This window comes from Thunnus albacares, chromosome 14 (assembly GCF_914725855.1).
Source record: "Thunnus albacares chromosome 14, fThuAlb1.1, whole genome shotgun sequence".
NCBI lineage: Eukaryota > Metazoa > Chordata > Actinopteri > Scombriformes > Scombridae > Thunnus > Thunnus albacares.
In genome coordinates, this window is record NC_058119.1 from 14836715 (window position 1) to 14854021 (window position 17307).

Below are 17307 nucleotides of genomic sequence, written 5' to 3' on the forward strand. Positions count from 1 at the left end.
AACAGTTTGGGTCCTCACCTATCCATTTACAGTATGCACTGTGATGGCCCTTCCCACCAGCTGTTTGTTTGGTTTTAACATTGGTAGGGACATTTTTTGCCAAATAATTGTGTATTTGTACTCTCTATCAATCTTTTCTCTTTTTTAGGCACGTGTACGCAAACATGTACACACATAAATTTAGCTTATAAATAATGTTCATGTCTTAATGACACATTTGCAATAATAACCCTGCTCTTGATCCACTCATGGAAAAGGGGAGAGATTAAATTAAATAGAGACATTAAATATTAAATATATCCTGCTCTTCACTCTTCATCATAAAAGCACACATTTTTGCAGAAAACACACAAACCTAGCAACTCTGCTTACCATCATCAACCAATCTTACCATTAAGATAACATGGAGTTAAAGTGGCAAGATCGTTTGAGTTTGTTAAAAATATTGGTAGGGACAATCTGGCAACACCTTGATGTTGGACATGTCCCTACCATCCCTACCCAAATCAACTTCCATCTTATCTCTGACTCCATGCTTCCACACTTCCCTGTTTCTTCTTTTCTACACTTTCCCATATCATCTGTTGGTACTGCTTTGCCTAAGTGACTCTTGCACATCTAGCAGCCTCTTCTTGTCTCTGAATCTCCTCTACAACCTGCATCCTCCTGCCTACCGCTGTTGCTGTTGCCCCATGAGGGCTGTGCTGAGCCCATGCTGTTCGTGCCCTACAATATCTCTATGTCTTGGTGCTGCCTGAGCTTGTAAAACTGCCTATCACGGGGTCCACTTCCTCCATGTTGGCCGTGCTATATCTCCAGCCTTGTCTGAACAATAAAATGTACAGTAACATGGACAGTGAAAATGTTATGTAAAAACCTAACGAGACAGGACTGACAGACATTTAAAATGATATTTTGTGCATGTTTTTGTGATTGTTCTGGTATCTATTTGGGATCAAGTGTTTTTATGTACATGTACTGTATTTTTGTTTACTGTTTACTTGTCTTTGCACCACAAATATAGCAGGAAAAGCACAGGTGTTAATAATACCGTTAATGGTGGCTCTGTTCCAATGAAGTGTCCCAGTCAACTTGTACAATAGCACGGCTCAGGAGCTGGCATACTTCACTTTTAACAATTGCCATGTAGAAACTGTGGTGGCATCCACAGAAACTAAGGTAAAAGCTGTATCCTATAATGGCCTCTACCCTACCTGACATCTCATACCAGTACAAGGACAACAGTTTCAAACTTTTTTTTCAAACTGCTCTGTTCCAACACTGACAGCTTCACCCATCACATCTATAACATCAACCCACACAGCAAGTTCACTAGCGAACAGGAAGAGGATAGTAAGCTGTCGTTGTTAGACACCTGCATTCATGTGAAGGGCTTATGAGAGCATAAAGACCGCAGTATACAGGAAACCCACTCCACATACCAATATCTCAATTTTAACTCTAACCACCACTTACAACATAAAAGATCAGTGGTGAAGGCTCTTGCTCATAGAGCAGAACATATTGTCAGTCTTGTCTTGTGAGAAACAGGATAAAGAGAGGGAAGTGCAGCAGATTACCAATAGATACAAGAAATCTACCCAGCCAGGACCACAGTTTTCAAGTCACGAGGAGGCAGCACTTACCTTCAACACCTTCAGATCCCTGCTGGTACACTCTGAAGACAAAACCTCCAGAGAAGAAGATTAAAGACGTCACAGAAAGTCACAGCTTTGACTGGGAAGAAGTCATCAACCAGGAGTCATTGGACAGAAAGATGAAGGAGGCCATTTGCATCCAATCCTGAGGACGATCACTAAATAAATACTCCATATACGGCCATTTGTTATCATATGAGCAGGTGATGACACCTGCCAGCTCCATTTGCTGATAAGACTGTCAGATGTAGTTGAAAGCCCTGGAAAAAGCTAGATCTTCCATCCCTGTAATTCTGAATCTTGAAAGAAAGCTAAAAAAAACAAACATGCACCTGAGTATTTCTGTCCTTCATGACAACTCTTGCCTCTGCATAATATTCAGGCTAGTAATGGATACTCAAGTACACACACACTATAAAAAGTGTGAGAAAGAGAAAGAAAGGGGCAAATGAACAGACTACATAGTTCACTCCTCTCAGATTGATCAGTCACACTCTCCCACACTGACAGGGAAGTGCAAAGTGAGAGTAGTAGGGTAGACAAAACTGACATGTGAATAACAGTTTCTACTGTATTATGTCATTCTCTTTGTATTTTTATCAAAATATTTCTAAACACGTTTGCCATTTCAATTCATTTTTCCCACCCATGTAAAACCTTTCATTCAGTCTCTCATGCACAGTGTCACGAGAGTCGCTGTGGGCAAGCTTGAGCTGGCTGAGCAGTAGTAGGAAAGAAAGGAGCATGTGTGCGCACACACACACACACCATTATAACAGCATAAACTATGACAGGCCACACATACTGTATACTGTACATGCACGCAGAGATAGAGAGATATTGGTAGAGAGAGAGAGAGACAGAAACGGTTCATTAACACTCCCTGTTTGAACAGGTGTCTGTCTGACAAGCATGTGTATGTGAGTGTGCGTGTGTGTGTGTGTAGAGGCTGGGGTGGGGGAGCTGTCACTCCTCACCACAATGAAACTGATGTGTCCACAAATGCTACCCAAAAGATTTTGGTGTTTGTGTAGAGTCTGTTTCATATTTTTCCCAAAAAGAGAAATAGGGTGAACATGTCAAATGATGCAACATCAAAAAACTGTCTGGCATTTTTCAATCCATAAGAGGACATTACGTACAGACAAGTGGACCACAAATTTTCCAGTTAACCAGTTCTCAACTTTTACCTTGTGCAGGAGCCCAACCCTGTCAAATCCAGTTAAATTAATTTACAAACACTGCAGGAGTGTCATTATGTAATGTCATTTTGTGCACAGATCAAAATGATAATAAAACCATTTGACATACTTGTGTTGATCACAACTAAGATATGGGCTGTCTCTGATGTTTACTGCAAGAATGGCTAAACAGGATTTGATTATTCATTCCTGCTTGATTATATTCTAAAGATGAGTCATTGAAACTGATTTACATCTCACCAGTTGTCACAAGTCTTAAAATGTTTTTCCCACATTCTAAATTATGGTGTTTTGGACTCAATTAAAGGCCAGTTGTGTAGGGAATTTTATGAATCACACTTTGCATAATCTTCATACCTTTTTAACTTAAATTAAATTCTGGAGGTATATTCTTGTCCCCAGGCATATTGTGGCATCTGTGAACTAGCTCTGTCCTCACTGCAACTCTATTATTGCCTCTGGTGTCTCTCCAATCTCACAGATCTCTATACTTAAAGGTTCTATATGTAGAATTGTGAAGCAATTTACATGTGTTAATCTTTATTTTTTTGATAATGAGTGAATAGGTAGTAATGTAATGTAAAAAATGAGACCTTACCCAACTTTCTTGGTTGTCTGTAACAGCCTGTGGACTGATTTCTATGTGAAGGACCCAGGCTGGATTTTCTGTGAAAATTTTTGTTTTTGCCTCTCTCTCGCTAACGTCAATAAACGACTGGCATAATAACACCATACCACAACAAAAATGGTGCTATCTGATTAGAAACATCCTGCAGATATTAGCTCTCCAGCTACTGAGATGATTAGCTGCCTCAGTCAACCACAACACATTTCACAATAAAACACCCCTGCAATGACAAGTCATCCACTCCTGAGCAACTAAAACAACATTATTTCTTCAACAAAGGAGCAGAAAATAAGCTCCAGAGCAATAGCAGAACATAGTTTACCCCTTTTGTTTTTCCTGTCGGTAGTCCAAAGGTCGTAGCACACATTTCACAACAAAACCGCAGCGCATTGCTCCCCAACCACAGCATGTTGCTGCCTGGCCACAATCTGTTGCTCCCTGACCACAACGTGTTGCTCCCAAGCAACAGCCTGTTGCTCCCTGACAACAGTACGTTGCTGCCCAGCCACACCCTGTTGCTCCTCGACCACAGCGCATTGCGGCCCAGCCACGGCGTGTTGAATGTAACTATGAGAAGAGTAAGCGAGGAAAAAGACATGGCCTGCAATAGTCTCGCGCTGTGAGCATGTGAGCGTGAGCACCAGGATGTTGACTGCAGTTCATTTTACGGCCACAGATGTCACTAATGAGAAGGAATTTCTAATTCCGATATATAGAACCTTTAAATGTACGGAAATGCATGTTTTCTGGATCCTCTGTAGAACTGGCAAAGGGCTAGACTGTTTTAAGATGACAATTCAAGTGTATCGAATCTCTTTTCCATTGGAGAAAGATATTGTCCTACAATTTTGACCAAGAACACAGTCACTTATCCTCAAGATATAGAGGACTCGCATAAACAGTTACCACCACATTTCATCTGTGTGCTTGGTGACATGCGAAAACAGGACCAAGCCAGGCTGCAGTGACAAATCAGGACAGCGGGAAAAATCATAGCCATTGACCAAGAAACAGCCACACTACACCAAACTCATTTTCCAAAAACTAGAAAGATTTTACAGGATAGTACCCATCCCCGTCACTCCAAATTCAGTCGCAGCAACAACTTGAAAGGAGAAAGAGACTTCTACAAAGAAAACTCAAAACAAGTAGATACAAGTCTTTTATTCCTCTGGCCATCAGCCTGTATAACATGTTCACCTGCACGTTTGCACTTTTATATCAAATTTGGTTTTATTGATTTTGGATTGACTTGTTTTTGATTTGTTTTTACTTTGTCTCAGTGTGATCAAAAGTGTTTTATGATTATGCTGAGTTCTTATTGGTTATTCTATTGTTTTTACCGTGGATTCTCAGGTGCTTTTATGTCTGAAGCATTGGACCAAACGAATTTCCGTGTGGGATAATAAAGTTGATCTGATCTGATGAAGCAAAATGATGAAAAGCCAGGAAAACTTAATTCTCATTTAAATTGCCAATTCTATATTCTCTAACATTCAATATTGTTCTACATTTCTATTGATTTGTTGTGTTAAGAAATCTTCATCACTTTGTATGGCTTACTGCAAAAGTTCCATCATTTCAGGCACTAATACTGTACTTTTTCTCATTGCAATCTGCTTTTCTATTTCTACATGAACTAACATTTGCTGTCATTTTTGCTGAATTCCAATGCTTCACTCTCCTAGCTGTTTGTACGCAGAGTACGTGTCCACTAGTTCAAATAGTGTTTTCAGTCTTGAGGGTCAAAGTTGAGATCTGCACCTGCGTTCAAGACTAAACAACTGTACCTGCCTCAAACTAAAAATAAATGAAACCTGAAAACACACACAAACTCACCAATGTGTTTCTGGTTGTACAGATGTGACTTTGGGTATTGCTTCCTTTTCATCCATCCTATTATTTAGTGACTTTTCACCAGGAAAACAAAGTACTATAGACTGTCCCTTTGCTGATGATCAGTAAATATGCAAGAACTCTCTTCTATTAAGTCATCTTCACATTATTAGCAAAGCATTCAGCAACATTTAAAAGAAATACATCAAAGGGACTCCCATCATTTATGAGCAGTGAGTGGAGCCCCACTGCTCAGTCTTTATTCGAGTGCAATTCAGTGTCAGAAACAATCAGACTTCAATCAATAAGAATGACAGCTTCCATTTATGTGTACTCAACAGGGGTACGATTTAACTTCTTCTGGGATACTGAACTCCACATAAATTTTAGTAAAATTCATATTTTTGGAGCATGGTACATCTTATGCAGCCTTTGCTATCAAGCAGAGATATTGACACTCAGTAGTTCACAAGATGAAAACAGGCTGGTAGCTACAGTTAATGCACAGGAATGGCCATCATAACGCTGCTCTGCCAAACTGGTACACAAGGCAATAATGGTGAGTAGTTGAGTGGGTTGGTTAAATTCATAAATGGGAACATAAGAAAACAAAAGAAACCAATGTTTTTCTGGAAATAAAATAACATTTGAGGAATCAACTTTAGTTAAAATAAACTAAACATACACTTCAGAAACTTCAACTGAAAGTTGATATTTCTCTTTCCAATTCTATCATGGGCAACAATCATGAACTTTGACATTTGATAAAGGGCAAAGAAAGTATTTAATTATTCAAATTCATTCTTTGAACCACCAATAGCCAAACAAAAAGGGAAACCCAATCTGATCCATGTTCTCTTTGTTCATTTGTGGAGTCAATATCATACTATTTGCATATAATATATATGTATATTTGGTGGTCTTCACTTTTGTTTGCAGGGTTCCATTACATTTCTATAAAAAAGGTATCTGGCCACTGATCAGTCAGTAGATTAATGTATTGAATTAACAACAAAATGTCCTCACCCATGTTCAATTTGCATTTAAATCAGAATGGAAGACTTAATAGATACTTTTAATAAGGGACTGAATGCCTTTGTGTACCCCCAACTAGACACCAAAACAAACAACTTGTCTGGTCTTGGATTACTGTGAGAATATTGTTATGAGATATACAAAAAAAATGAATGCATGAATCCAAAAAGGGCTCTGTATCAGGAGTCAGTTATCATTTTTATTCATTAAATCTGATCCTAGGACAGCAAAGCGTATGAAACTACCAGAAAGTTAACAAATTAACACTACTGCCCTCTGCTGACTACCTCTCCGACTCAAAACTTGTGCATTCTTCACATTTTCCTTAGCTTGTACTGGTCACTAGAATGGTTTTAAGAAAAAAAAAATCTCCAGATAAACTAGTTCTATAATACTGTGTAAATGCTTGTCTCCTAGTAGAGAGAAACAACATAACTCAAACCGTGCCTAGTCTTGAAATAGTGCTGCAGGAACATAACTACTCAAACTGTCTTCAAAGATGTCTTTCTTATCTGCTATGTCTGAGAGGGATGGGACAACTGAGGTGATTTTAGTCAGATTCTATGTGCGTATTGACTTCATCTTCTCCTCACAAGGAGGGCAAAGCAATGTGAGAAGAGGCATCTATGTCTCAGCCTCAATTTGCTGCGTTCGCCTCTTGTTGTGCTGATGCTTGGTGAGTCCATACTTAAAGAACTCATACACTGACCAGCTAATGGCTGTGGAGGGCATCTGGTAGATGACCCTCGCCTGGACTCCCTTGAAGAAGCCCTGCAGGCCGCCCAGCCTGTATACTGTCCGGAAGGCATGGGCTAGGCCTGAGATATGTCTGTGGGCTCCTTGGCCTTGGCCCTGGCCGGGGCCTTGGCCGGAAGACAGGGAACTGAGGGTTAGAGACTCCTGGGTGTTGAGCAGGGTCTTGCAGACGTCCAGAGGTGTGGTGGCCGCAGCCGCGATGGCCCCGGCCAAAGCTCCGGACAACATGTGGGATGAGGGATTGTACTGTCTGTGGGGGTTGAGCAGCTCCTGAAGGTACTCATAGGTCATGAAGTGGAGCGCCTGGAAGGGCACGTTCATGGTGAGCTGGGTGGTGTAGCTGCGGTAAAACGCTGCAGCGCCCTCTCTCTGCCACACAGCGCGTATACAGTCCAACACGCCACGGTAGGGCGAATTATACATCTGCATGCGCTGCTTCACAACTAAGGACGCATGGGTGGATGTTTTGATGGAGAAGGTCAAATGTGTCCACAGTTTGCAGAGATGAACAAAAAAAAGCACATAAAAAGAATGAAAGAAATTAGTGAGCTTTTACCTCTAGCTTCTGAACAAATAAACATACAGTAAGATGTAGTAAGTCATTTTAGTAGCAGCTTTTGCTCAGACAGCTGCAACCCATCCAACAGCTGCACACAATGACTCTGACCAATGTCCTTCCACGGACATGTTTGGGCAGGTGGACTGGATGCAGCTGTGAAAGTCAATATGTGAGACTGAGGGGTTAAGGCCACCATGTGCAGACGGTTGGCCCAGGCGTGGCACCTGTAAATTTCTTCACTGAAAAAATATCTTGACGCACATCCTAATTCTGTTCCCAAATTGTGGCCAAAGGCAAACAGTAGTATACAATAAAATGTTGCCCTTACCTTCAGCTGGGTTCATGACTGCGTCATGAAGCAGAGTGGCCACACACCCAGCTGCTCCTGAAACAAACACAACTCCAAAATTACTAGACAGTGAGATAATCAGGAAAAACGCACAAGGACGCACTGCAGTAAAGAGGCAGAAAAAAAACAAAATTTCACTTGCACGATTAAGAACCCTTCCTTCCTCTTTCCTAAAGGCTGTGCTTGTCATGCTAAAAAATACATATATATCATCTTAGCAGAATTGGTGCATACTTGATGGCAAGTTGCACAGGTATAAACTAGAGATAACTCTTGACTGAGTTCAGTAGGCCAAACTTGAGCAAAGAGAGACACCTAGTGGACAAGACAGTTCATTGCTCCTTTGAGATTTATGAACCAAACCCAAAAGCTTGAAAAGACAGGACCAACAGAGGAGAGAGCAGATGAGATGGGAGAAAGAGGACTTACCCAGCCTCCCACTACACTGGAAAAGAGGGAAGAGAGAGAGAGTGGGCAGAACATGGAATAAGGAAAAGGTTGACACTGAGAGCACACAGAATTTCTGGTTGAATCTCCTATTTGGCAGTTGAGGTCACTTAGCTGAACCAAAATAAGAGTTTGTTGAACTCCCAACTGTCCCTGTTACTTCCTCACAGTGCACAACTGTAGCTATGAAAAGGCTCTATCCAATTTGACATCCTGTCAGGGTTTTTTTTAGGACTGGCCAGGCCGCGTCTGCTCTATTTACGGATTAGGCTGACTCAGCAGTTCCACAGATTTCACTGAGGGCGCGTGGTATTGAGCTTGAAGTTGGTCAAGTTAGGCCTGTAGTCCTACATATCAACAGACTTAGATTGATCTCAAAGTTAAGATGACTATAAAGCATCTGCACAGTATGTGTCATTATATGTCACTGCTTGTGTGTGCATATGTATGTTTTATGGTACCATTAGCCAAATGACTGTTAGCCCCTGGGTGAATGACATCACTTAGAGTCTTTTTGAGTTTCTCATAGCTGGCAAAATAGAGGGCATGGGCAGGCCCCGCCCCAACAGCTGTCACATTCAGCCCTCTCATTGGCCGCCAGATGCCCTCTGTGGCTATAATTCGGCGGAGAGCATCCATCACGTTCCTGTAGCGGGCTGCGGGGTCGGGCTGGAGGCTCTGCATTCTTGTCTGGAAAAGAGGAAAAGGTGGAATGTAGCAATGGTCAAAGTCGAAACAGTGCTCACGTCCCACCCACAAAAGTTTTGTAAAGTCAAACATGGACAAAGAATAAGTTTAGTGCGCAAAGTTGAATGAATTTGAAATCAAAATTTTGAACATAACGCAAAAATATCATACGTCTCCCTATTACAGCAAAGAATAGCATGGCAATGAAAAGAGGTCTGAATAGACTGTGGTGTGAATAGGGGGGCAAATAAGGGAAATGAGGAGTCGGACATTGTGTGTTGTGTGTGTTGGTGTACATGCATAATTGAATAGAAGGAAGTATGGCGTTACAAGCTCCAAGGTCACAGGGGGACATAGCTGATTTCCTGTAAGCCTCTTTTCCCACTGACCCTAAAGCACACCTTTCTCCCTTCCGCTTAACACACACATGCATGCCCACATACTGAAATAAATCAATATTGTTTAAGAGGACAAGTGCAAGGAATCACTGTTTCAGTCACCTGCTATTTGGTGTTTAGCGAGGGTTGCAAGGGGACTGGGTGAGTGCGTCTGTCCTTGAGGAACTAGCAGCGACATAATCCCTAAATACCAAACTTCCAGCTGAATGGACAAACTTACACCCCACTGTGTGTCTGTGTATGTGTGTGCATGTAGTGCTGTAGCAAAGTATAAACATGGCCTCATGTCACTCCATACTACAGCTGAGGAATGCAGGGCCCAAAGAGGGCTGGCTAACAGTGGTACAGGTGTATGCACCGAGTGAGCAGAGGCTGTAATTTCAGTACTCATTCGATCATGGCTGTCCTTAGAAACACATGCACGAAGGTCAGCTGTGCACAGTGCTGTGTTTATCTATAGTATGTTTACATATCTAAAAGGCAACGACCTTTGTGCTCAATGTAAACACAATGTCCATCAATCCTTGTAGAAAACTCTGAAGACCTTCTTGGTTTCTTTTAATGACTGGAAATTCCATTCATGTGCGCTGTGCAGTATTCACTGCAAATGCAGCAAGCTTTTTTTTAAATCCACAATTAATTACTGGGATTTAGGATACATTAAGGTAGAATACAAGCCTACTCAAAACTATAATTACACAACAAGTGCAGTGAAGAAGCTTATCGTACAGGAGGAGCCTTGATTTGGGAAGAGGGAAACCTCTGTTTACTGTATGCAAAATAAAGGAATATGTTAGATGCCTCTTAAATATTTCTCAATTTTCTGAAATATCTGTTTCTCTGCATAATATGTCTGGTTGATTATGGGCCGTAGATGTCATTTTGCTGAGTCACAATGCCCCAAAATTCCTGTGGCTTGCACGGAGAGAGGCTGAGATCCATTAGCAGCGTAGCAAACACACCAGAAGGCTCTGTAAACATTGGCCTTGTCCAGGTTTAGGGCTCTGCAGGCTGCAACGGAGGTAGACTACAGGTGGAAGAGACATGGATGAAGCACAGGTGTAGGAACAGCTTTTCAGTCTGACATGGACAGCTGACTGTACTAAGCTCATTGTCACTTGTCCCATCTCCTCTGGCCCTGTGCCTGCGTTATACAATCATCACTACTTCATGGCCACAACTGACCTCAGGGGGTAATAGGCCATGCCTCTTTACCTTTTTATTCCTAAGACAACTAGTTCATACATAACAAACAGGGCCGCATGATGAGAACTGGCCCAGAGTAATTGCATGACTCACATGTGACCAGAAGACTTTTTGAAAACAATGACTTACGGTGTGTGGAGCAGTGGGCCTACTTCTCAACAAAACTACGAGCAGTGGGCCTACTTCTCTATAAAACGACCGTGTTCTGTGTTTTGGGAGGAGGGGAGGGGTCAACACATGCACCACCGGGGACTGGAAGAGCCAAATTGTCTCCCGACTCCACCATTTTTATGTTCCTTGAGATAATAGTGGCAGACAGGGCGTAAGTTCCTAGCAACAACAACATTCAACTAGTGGCCTTTGCTTTTAGTAAACAACGACCATAGCGTTGGTCTCCCTTAAATGTTGTTGCAGTTAAACAACCGTTTCCTCATTAAATTACTCAACCTGGCGGTTACTTTCAGATTTTCTTACATTTTACACATGTAAACATCAGTTACGTAACATTACAGCCGTTAAGGCTTTGACAGTACATTAATTTGTTGTTTAACTTTGTATGTTTTCAACCAAGTAGCCAACTGGGCTCCTGTGTTTGACCGAGCTTTAAGGTTGTTATAATAATTAGCCACTAGCTAACGTTAGTCGCGGTTAACTTCACTTTGAGATTCACTGCGAATGAAAATTACAGTATAAATTAAATGCATTGTTATTGTTGTTGTTATTATAGCATGCTAACAAGTTAGCTAGGAGGGGTGTGAGACGCTAGCTGACCTTGTCCTCACAGCCGTCAGCTCTGCAGCGTGTTTAGCTAATGAGCTATGCTAACAAACATGTTAGCTAACCTTCCAAGAATAACATCCACAGTCTGTGAAAGCACAGAGAACAAACACACAAACTCGTGGATCAGCTGGTCAGCCACCAAGCTAAGCTACCTTGACACAGTCGATGGGGAACATGAGGCAGTGCTCCATGATCCCGGCCACGGCTCCAGCCAACATGTGGGTGCTGGTGGAGGCTCCCTGTGGTAAACCCTCATAGTCTGGTTCAGAGTCCTCTGTTTGATCTTGTGCAGTACGAATAAAATCAACAGTCTGTAGTTCTGTCTCGCTTCCTATACGAGGTGTCAGGCTTCCCACAATACTTTCCGAAACTACCCAGAATCTTCCTCCCAGCCATCGAACTTCTGCCCCGGCAGATGCGCCCGCAACTCCGGGATCATTGCCTGCAGTCTCCGCTGTCATCCGACGCCTCCTCACAAACCCATCTGCTTCCATGAGAAACCAGGTGATGTGTTAATAAGTCTTCAGGCACGCAGGCACGGCGTCTTGTGGTCAATTTCAGCCTGAAAGTTTTGCATTCCCTTGGGGTAGTTTTGCAGCTGCTTGCCCGCTAAACCATTCCCTCACCCCGCTCCTTTCCTTCCCAGCCAGAGCCAAGCAAGGGAGGCCGAGGCGGACAAATACACATCGAGCCACACCGCAGGCCGCAACGCGGAAATGGACTCTGATTGGTTACAGTAGCCAAGTCCTACTCACGCTATTGGTTAATACACATGTCACTCTTGGTTGCATTTTGGTGAAGACTTCAAACCCTGTCATGAGGCACTTGACATGGGTATTAAGGCCTTTACCACACAGTCAGTGCATTTTCGAGGGCTATTAAAAGACACACCTACAGGTCAATCAAAAATACATTTCTTAAATTGTCGAGAAGAAAATAAAGTGTACAAGATTTTTGTATTAGTATGGATTATGTTTACACTTAAGCAGCTTTTGTTGTCCAATTTGTTGTGTTTTACTCACTCACACAAATCTGAAACTTACAGCTTGGAGTCCAAGAGTGTATCTCCCCATATGAAGAGTGGGTTTTTTTTCATTAGCATGTTTAACTATATTTAAGTTATGTGAGAGACCACAGACAGCGATTTGATACATCCAATTTGCTATTTTCTTGACAGGTAGAAGCCTCTTGATCAATTGTTAATTCATGAACTCATCAAGCGATTATTCCATCAGTAAAGATAGTCAACAATGACCACATCTGGCAACGTAAATAGCTGCATAACTAACAGCTGTGTTGCTACTATGATGTAAATTTTCACCAGTGATACAGTCCACTGACTTTCACACCAACAATCTCCTCTCTTCTTTGTAAACAGTCACACAGACACACACAGACACACACACACACACACACACACACACACACACACAGTGGTGTTTCCATCACTTTAGATGACATTATATTGACTTACAGGACTGTGCAAAAGTTTTCGGCACCTTAGATGTTTAGATTCTTATCTTTAATGCAATACCATCATGGAGGTGCCTGATTGGTCCCAAATTAATTCTGCAGCATGACAATGACTGCAAACATACAGCCAAAGTTATAAATAGGGTGACCGTGTATTTGCTGTAGCTGCTCCAAAACTTTAGCCTTTTTTAAGGCTAAACTTAAGACCCACATGTTCTCTCAGGCCTTTTGAGTGTTAAGCTTCATGTTTCACTATTATTTGCTTATTTTTGTTTGCATATGGGATAGTATTGTTATGTTATCTCTACTTCTTTTTTTTGCTGTTACCTTGTAATCTTGTTTTAATTTACTTTTGTTATTTTATTGTACACCACTTTGGTCAGCTCTGGTTGTTTTAAAATGTGTAAATAAACTTGATTTGATTTGATTTGATTTGATAAATAGGTAACTCCAGCGGCAGGAAGAACAAGGAGTCCTGCAACAGAGGGGACAGCCCCCCCAGACTCCTGATCTCAACATCATGGAGTCAGTCTACAATTACAAGAAGAGACGGAAGCAGCAGAGATGCCTGAATCCACAGAAGAACTGCGATAACTTCTCCAAGATACAGAAACAACCAACCTGCCAAGTACCCAAAAAAAGATGGACTGGTGTTATTTTAAAGGCAAAGTGTGGTCACACCAAATATTGTTTTCATTTAGGTTTCTTCTGTTTACTGAACTTTGTATGATGTTAAAGGCTAAATAAAAAAACATAATTTATAGCAATATTTTAGCAAGCATCCTCACTTTACTTTTAGTACATAAAACCTTTGCACAGTACTGTACGTTCATTTGCTGGAGACTTACCATAACCATAATCATAACCATAACCATAACCATAACCTTAACCTTACCTTCACCTAAAAACAAGTCTTCATTCTAAAATTTTATGATTTACATTATGGGACTTGCTTTTTGTCCCCAAAAGGAAGGCAAGTGCCCACAATGTGACTGTGTAATAGATTTATATCCCCACAACACAAGTAATACTTAGTAAACACACATGAACACATGTACAATTGCCATCACACTAACTTAATTAAACTTAATTAAAACTAATATAATTTAATTTTTAATTTATTTTATATATATATAGGCACTAAAAAACTTCAAATATGTGAATTTACAATTATACAATAATAATTTATTCAGAATATAAAGAATAATGTATTGTGCCAATGTTTGAGCTTCTACTGCAATTTTTTTCATTCAAGTACATTTTATTAAAAGACATTTTTTTCAGAAGAAATAAACAGGCTACAACTAATTATTATTTCAATTAATTATGTAAAATTTAGACAATACATTTGAATTGCTTGTTTTGTCTGACCAAAGGAAATCAGCAATCTGATAAATGACTTAAGCAAGTTATCAATTCTCAAAAGTGCTGGTGATTAATCTTCAGTTGATCAACTAATTGAACACTATCTCAGTGTTCACAGTACATTAGATAGGCTGTCATTTCTTCACATCACGGTAAAAAAGATGTACATTTAACCAAGTGTTACGGTTCTATCTTGTGCTGCAGGGGCTCATTTGCCACAGAGCAAAGTATTATGCATTCAAGTACTACACATGGACCACACCTCAATTATTTTGTCTTTTTGATTTGACTTTTTATTCGGTAAACAAGACACAGTCTCCTTTTATATTGAAGATAATTTTGTTTTTGTTCATATGACTTTCTTGACTTTACCTCTCATAAAGACTAAAAGTACCATAGATGTCTTAAATGTGGAAAAATGTTACAATGAGGAAAGAAGCTCTTAAGACACTCAAATGTTCATTCTGCAGCATAACACCTTTTAAGGGCTGCTGTGAGACTGTAGTCTATGATTTAATAATTATGAAGGCTGAGAGATGTCAGTTAAATGTCTCCAGGCTTAACATCTTCATTGAACCTCTCTGCCTGCAGGGAAAGGAGCACATTTTTTCCAGAAAATGAGGTAATTGTGTTTTGGTGTGGCACTGTTATATGCACATAATTGAATTTTCTCCTTTATTGCCTGGGAGAGCCTTCAAGGGCTGTAGTGTTGGATTTCTGCCGACAAAGGGGAATGAAGTGTTAATTTCTGCTTACAAGAACAAAATCTCCTCCTTCTGATCTAGTTATGGTTGATTGGCTGTTGTCCGCAGACGTTCCTTGAAGCAAAACCAAGCATACAGCATATCAGGATAATTTCTCTTCTCTGAAACTAATGCTACTCTAATACACCAAGGGAGAGGCATGTTAGGTCTAGCGGGAAACCCTAGATCACCATAACACCTCATTTCATTCCCTCAGCCAAGAGAGTGCATAGTCCATATAAGCCAGAGGAATTGTTTTACACTGTCTAAGCAAAACATAGTCAAAAATTCACATTATACAGACAAGATGAGAGGATAATTTGCTTATGCTCTGCTGTGTTTGGTTGTTTTTGTAGGAGTTAACACTCTTCCATCCTAAGATCCCAGCAGACAATCTCCTTCTGGCTCTGTCTACTCTCTGGACTGCTGCTTAAGCCCAAAGCATGATCTATGGCCTCTTATCTTATTAATGCATGGTAAGTGAACCACTAGGCCAATATGACATCTTCAACAGCAGCACTAAGAAACCATTCTGTGTTAAGAGCTCATCTTAAAACTCTTAAGGTATAGGCCCTTACTGTGAGATGACTTGTGTCTAACCGAGAGAACTGTACTCTTTGGTTATTATATATTTTTCATGAAGCTTAAGTGTGAAAACACCTTTACAAACACGTACACACTGTATGTGAAGCCTCCACAGTTTACATATGCTCTGTGGTGCATATGATGGTTTTCACATGCAAGCATTTTGAACAGATTGAATTCTGATATCTTGTGCCATTTTTTGTTTTTATATATTCATATTGTTGCATATTTCCAAAATCTGGAATGAGTCTGAAGTCTGGAGACTCCGAAAATCAACATAGTTACATTGACATATTGATTCATAAATTGGTAACATGTATCTTTTAAAGGATAGGCTCACATTTTTTCAAGTCTGTCTTGAAAGTGCCCCTATGAACACTCGCTGTAATCATTCCTCCTGTTCATACTGGCTATTAAAAGATCCCCTTCAAATGTTCTTTCAATGTAAGTGATGGGGGTCAAATTCCACAGTGTGTCCACACAGTCATTTTCTGCAAAAATGTATCTGAAGCTTGAATGAGACTTCAGCAGTCTGAGTTTGTCATATCAAGTGGATATCTGCCACATTTACAATGTTTTTTTAAGCATAAAATTTCCTCTTTGTGTGCATTTAAAGATATCTACTTGATTTGACTAATGTGGATGGCTAAAGCCTCATATTACCTTCAGATAAACTTTTAAATACATTTTTGCACAGAAGGAGGACTTTGGATTTTGTCCCCCATCACTTACAGTGTAAATGCATTATTAAGGGATTTTCTAATGGCCAGTATGAACAGGAGGAATGATTAAAACCTATATCAGTGTTCCAGTGTTCATTTGGGCACCTGACTGTTGTTTAGACTTGAAACATTGTGAATCTGTTTTGTAAGCTGTTGCCAGTACAAAAACACGTCACACTACATATAAATATAATATAGACTGAATCGATGAGTTTTGACAGACCTGACTGCTGGTGACGCAGTCTGAAGTTGTATGAGCGGTTTGTGCAGCCTTATTTAATGGAACAACTGTGCCACCAAGTGGTAAACTGGCTAATGACAAGCAGGCTGCAAGCAGACTCTAAATTCAAGAATATTACTAAATTTTACACAACAGCTAAAACTAAATTTGCTTACTGATATTTTTGACAACTATTTTACTGAATCCTGTTACTTTATTTTAAAATAACACATATGTTTACTGCATTTGCCTTGTATATTTGTGTTTTTCTGCTTTTGGGAAATACAATCAGCATGATGGCAAGTAATCAAACATAATAGGTGACAATGTAAATCGTTGGCTGAGGGGCCACCTGTTGAAAGACTGCTTAATTAATTGAGACGTTTTAATTAATGACCACCCGACTTAATTGGCAGTAAACAGAGTGGGAATGGGTGGAAACACCATGTTAACTAAAATAAACTATAAATACCTCGAAATTGATGTATCTGGTAGAAATATTGCATTAAAATCATAGGGCTATATTTACGCGCAACGGATGTTTCCCTATGCTTTCAAATGGCCCATGGATCCACTAAACTACACAGTCTATACGCACGAATATGTACATGAAGTATGTGTTTTTAAGAGTTTAGAGTGGAGGGTGTCGGTGGGGGGT

At 40.4% G+C, this 17307-nt stretch overlaps 1 protein-coding gene and 1 long non-coding RNA gene across 2 annotated transcripts; one reads left to right on the forward strand and one right to left on the reverse strand.

Annotated features, from left to right (window-relative positions):
* Positions 1 to 3490: 3490 nt before the first annotated feature.
* LOC122996864 lies at positions 3491 to 14062 on the forward strand. Its single transcript, XR_006407094.1, has 3 exons — positions 3491 to 3841; positions 11081 to 11087; positions 14050 to 14062. It is a non-coding gene; the product is annotated as an uncharacterized LOC122996864 (long non-coding RNA).
* slc25a28 (solute carrier family 25 member 28) lies at positions 5545 to 12205 on the reverse strand. The gene is made up of 4 exons (XM_044372624.1): positions 11694 to 12205; positions 8932 to 9160; positions 8003 to 8059; positions 5545 to 7558 (listed from the first exon to the last, which is right to left on the reverse strand). Exons 1-4 carry the CDS (start codon positions 12033 to 12035, stop codon positions 6984 to 6986), a joined length of 1203 nt encoding a protein of 400 aa, XP_044228559.1. The 5' UTR covers positions 12036 to 12205; the 3' UTR covers positions 5545 to 6983.
* Positions 14063 to 17307: the final 3245 nt, after the last annotated feature.

What these genes read in the sequence shown, in the direction of transcription:
- slc25a28 (XM_044372624.1), bottom strand. Translation starts at nt 12,035, where the DNA reads ATGGAAGCAGATGGGTTTGTGAGGAGGCGTCGGATGACAGCGGAGACT. An exon ending in TAACAGTCATTTGGCTAATG is followed by an intron (nt 8,060 to 8,931) that starts GTACCATAAAAC and finishes TGTTTGTTTCAG; the next exon opens with GAGCAGCTGGGTGTGTGGCC. An exon ending in AGTCATGAACCCAGCTGAAG is followed by an intron (nt 7,559 to 8,002) that starts GTAAGGGCAACA and finishes ATGCGTCCTTAG; the next exon opens with TTGTGAAGCAGCGCATGCAG.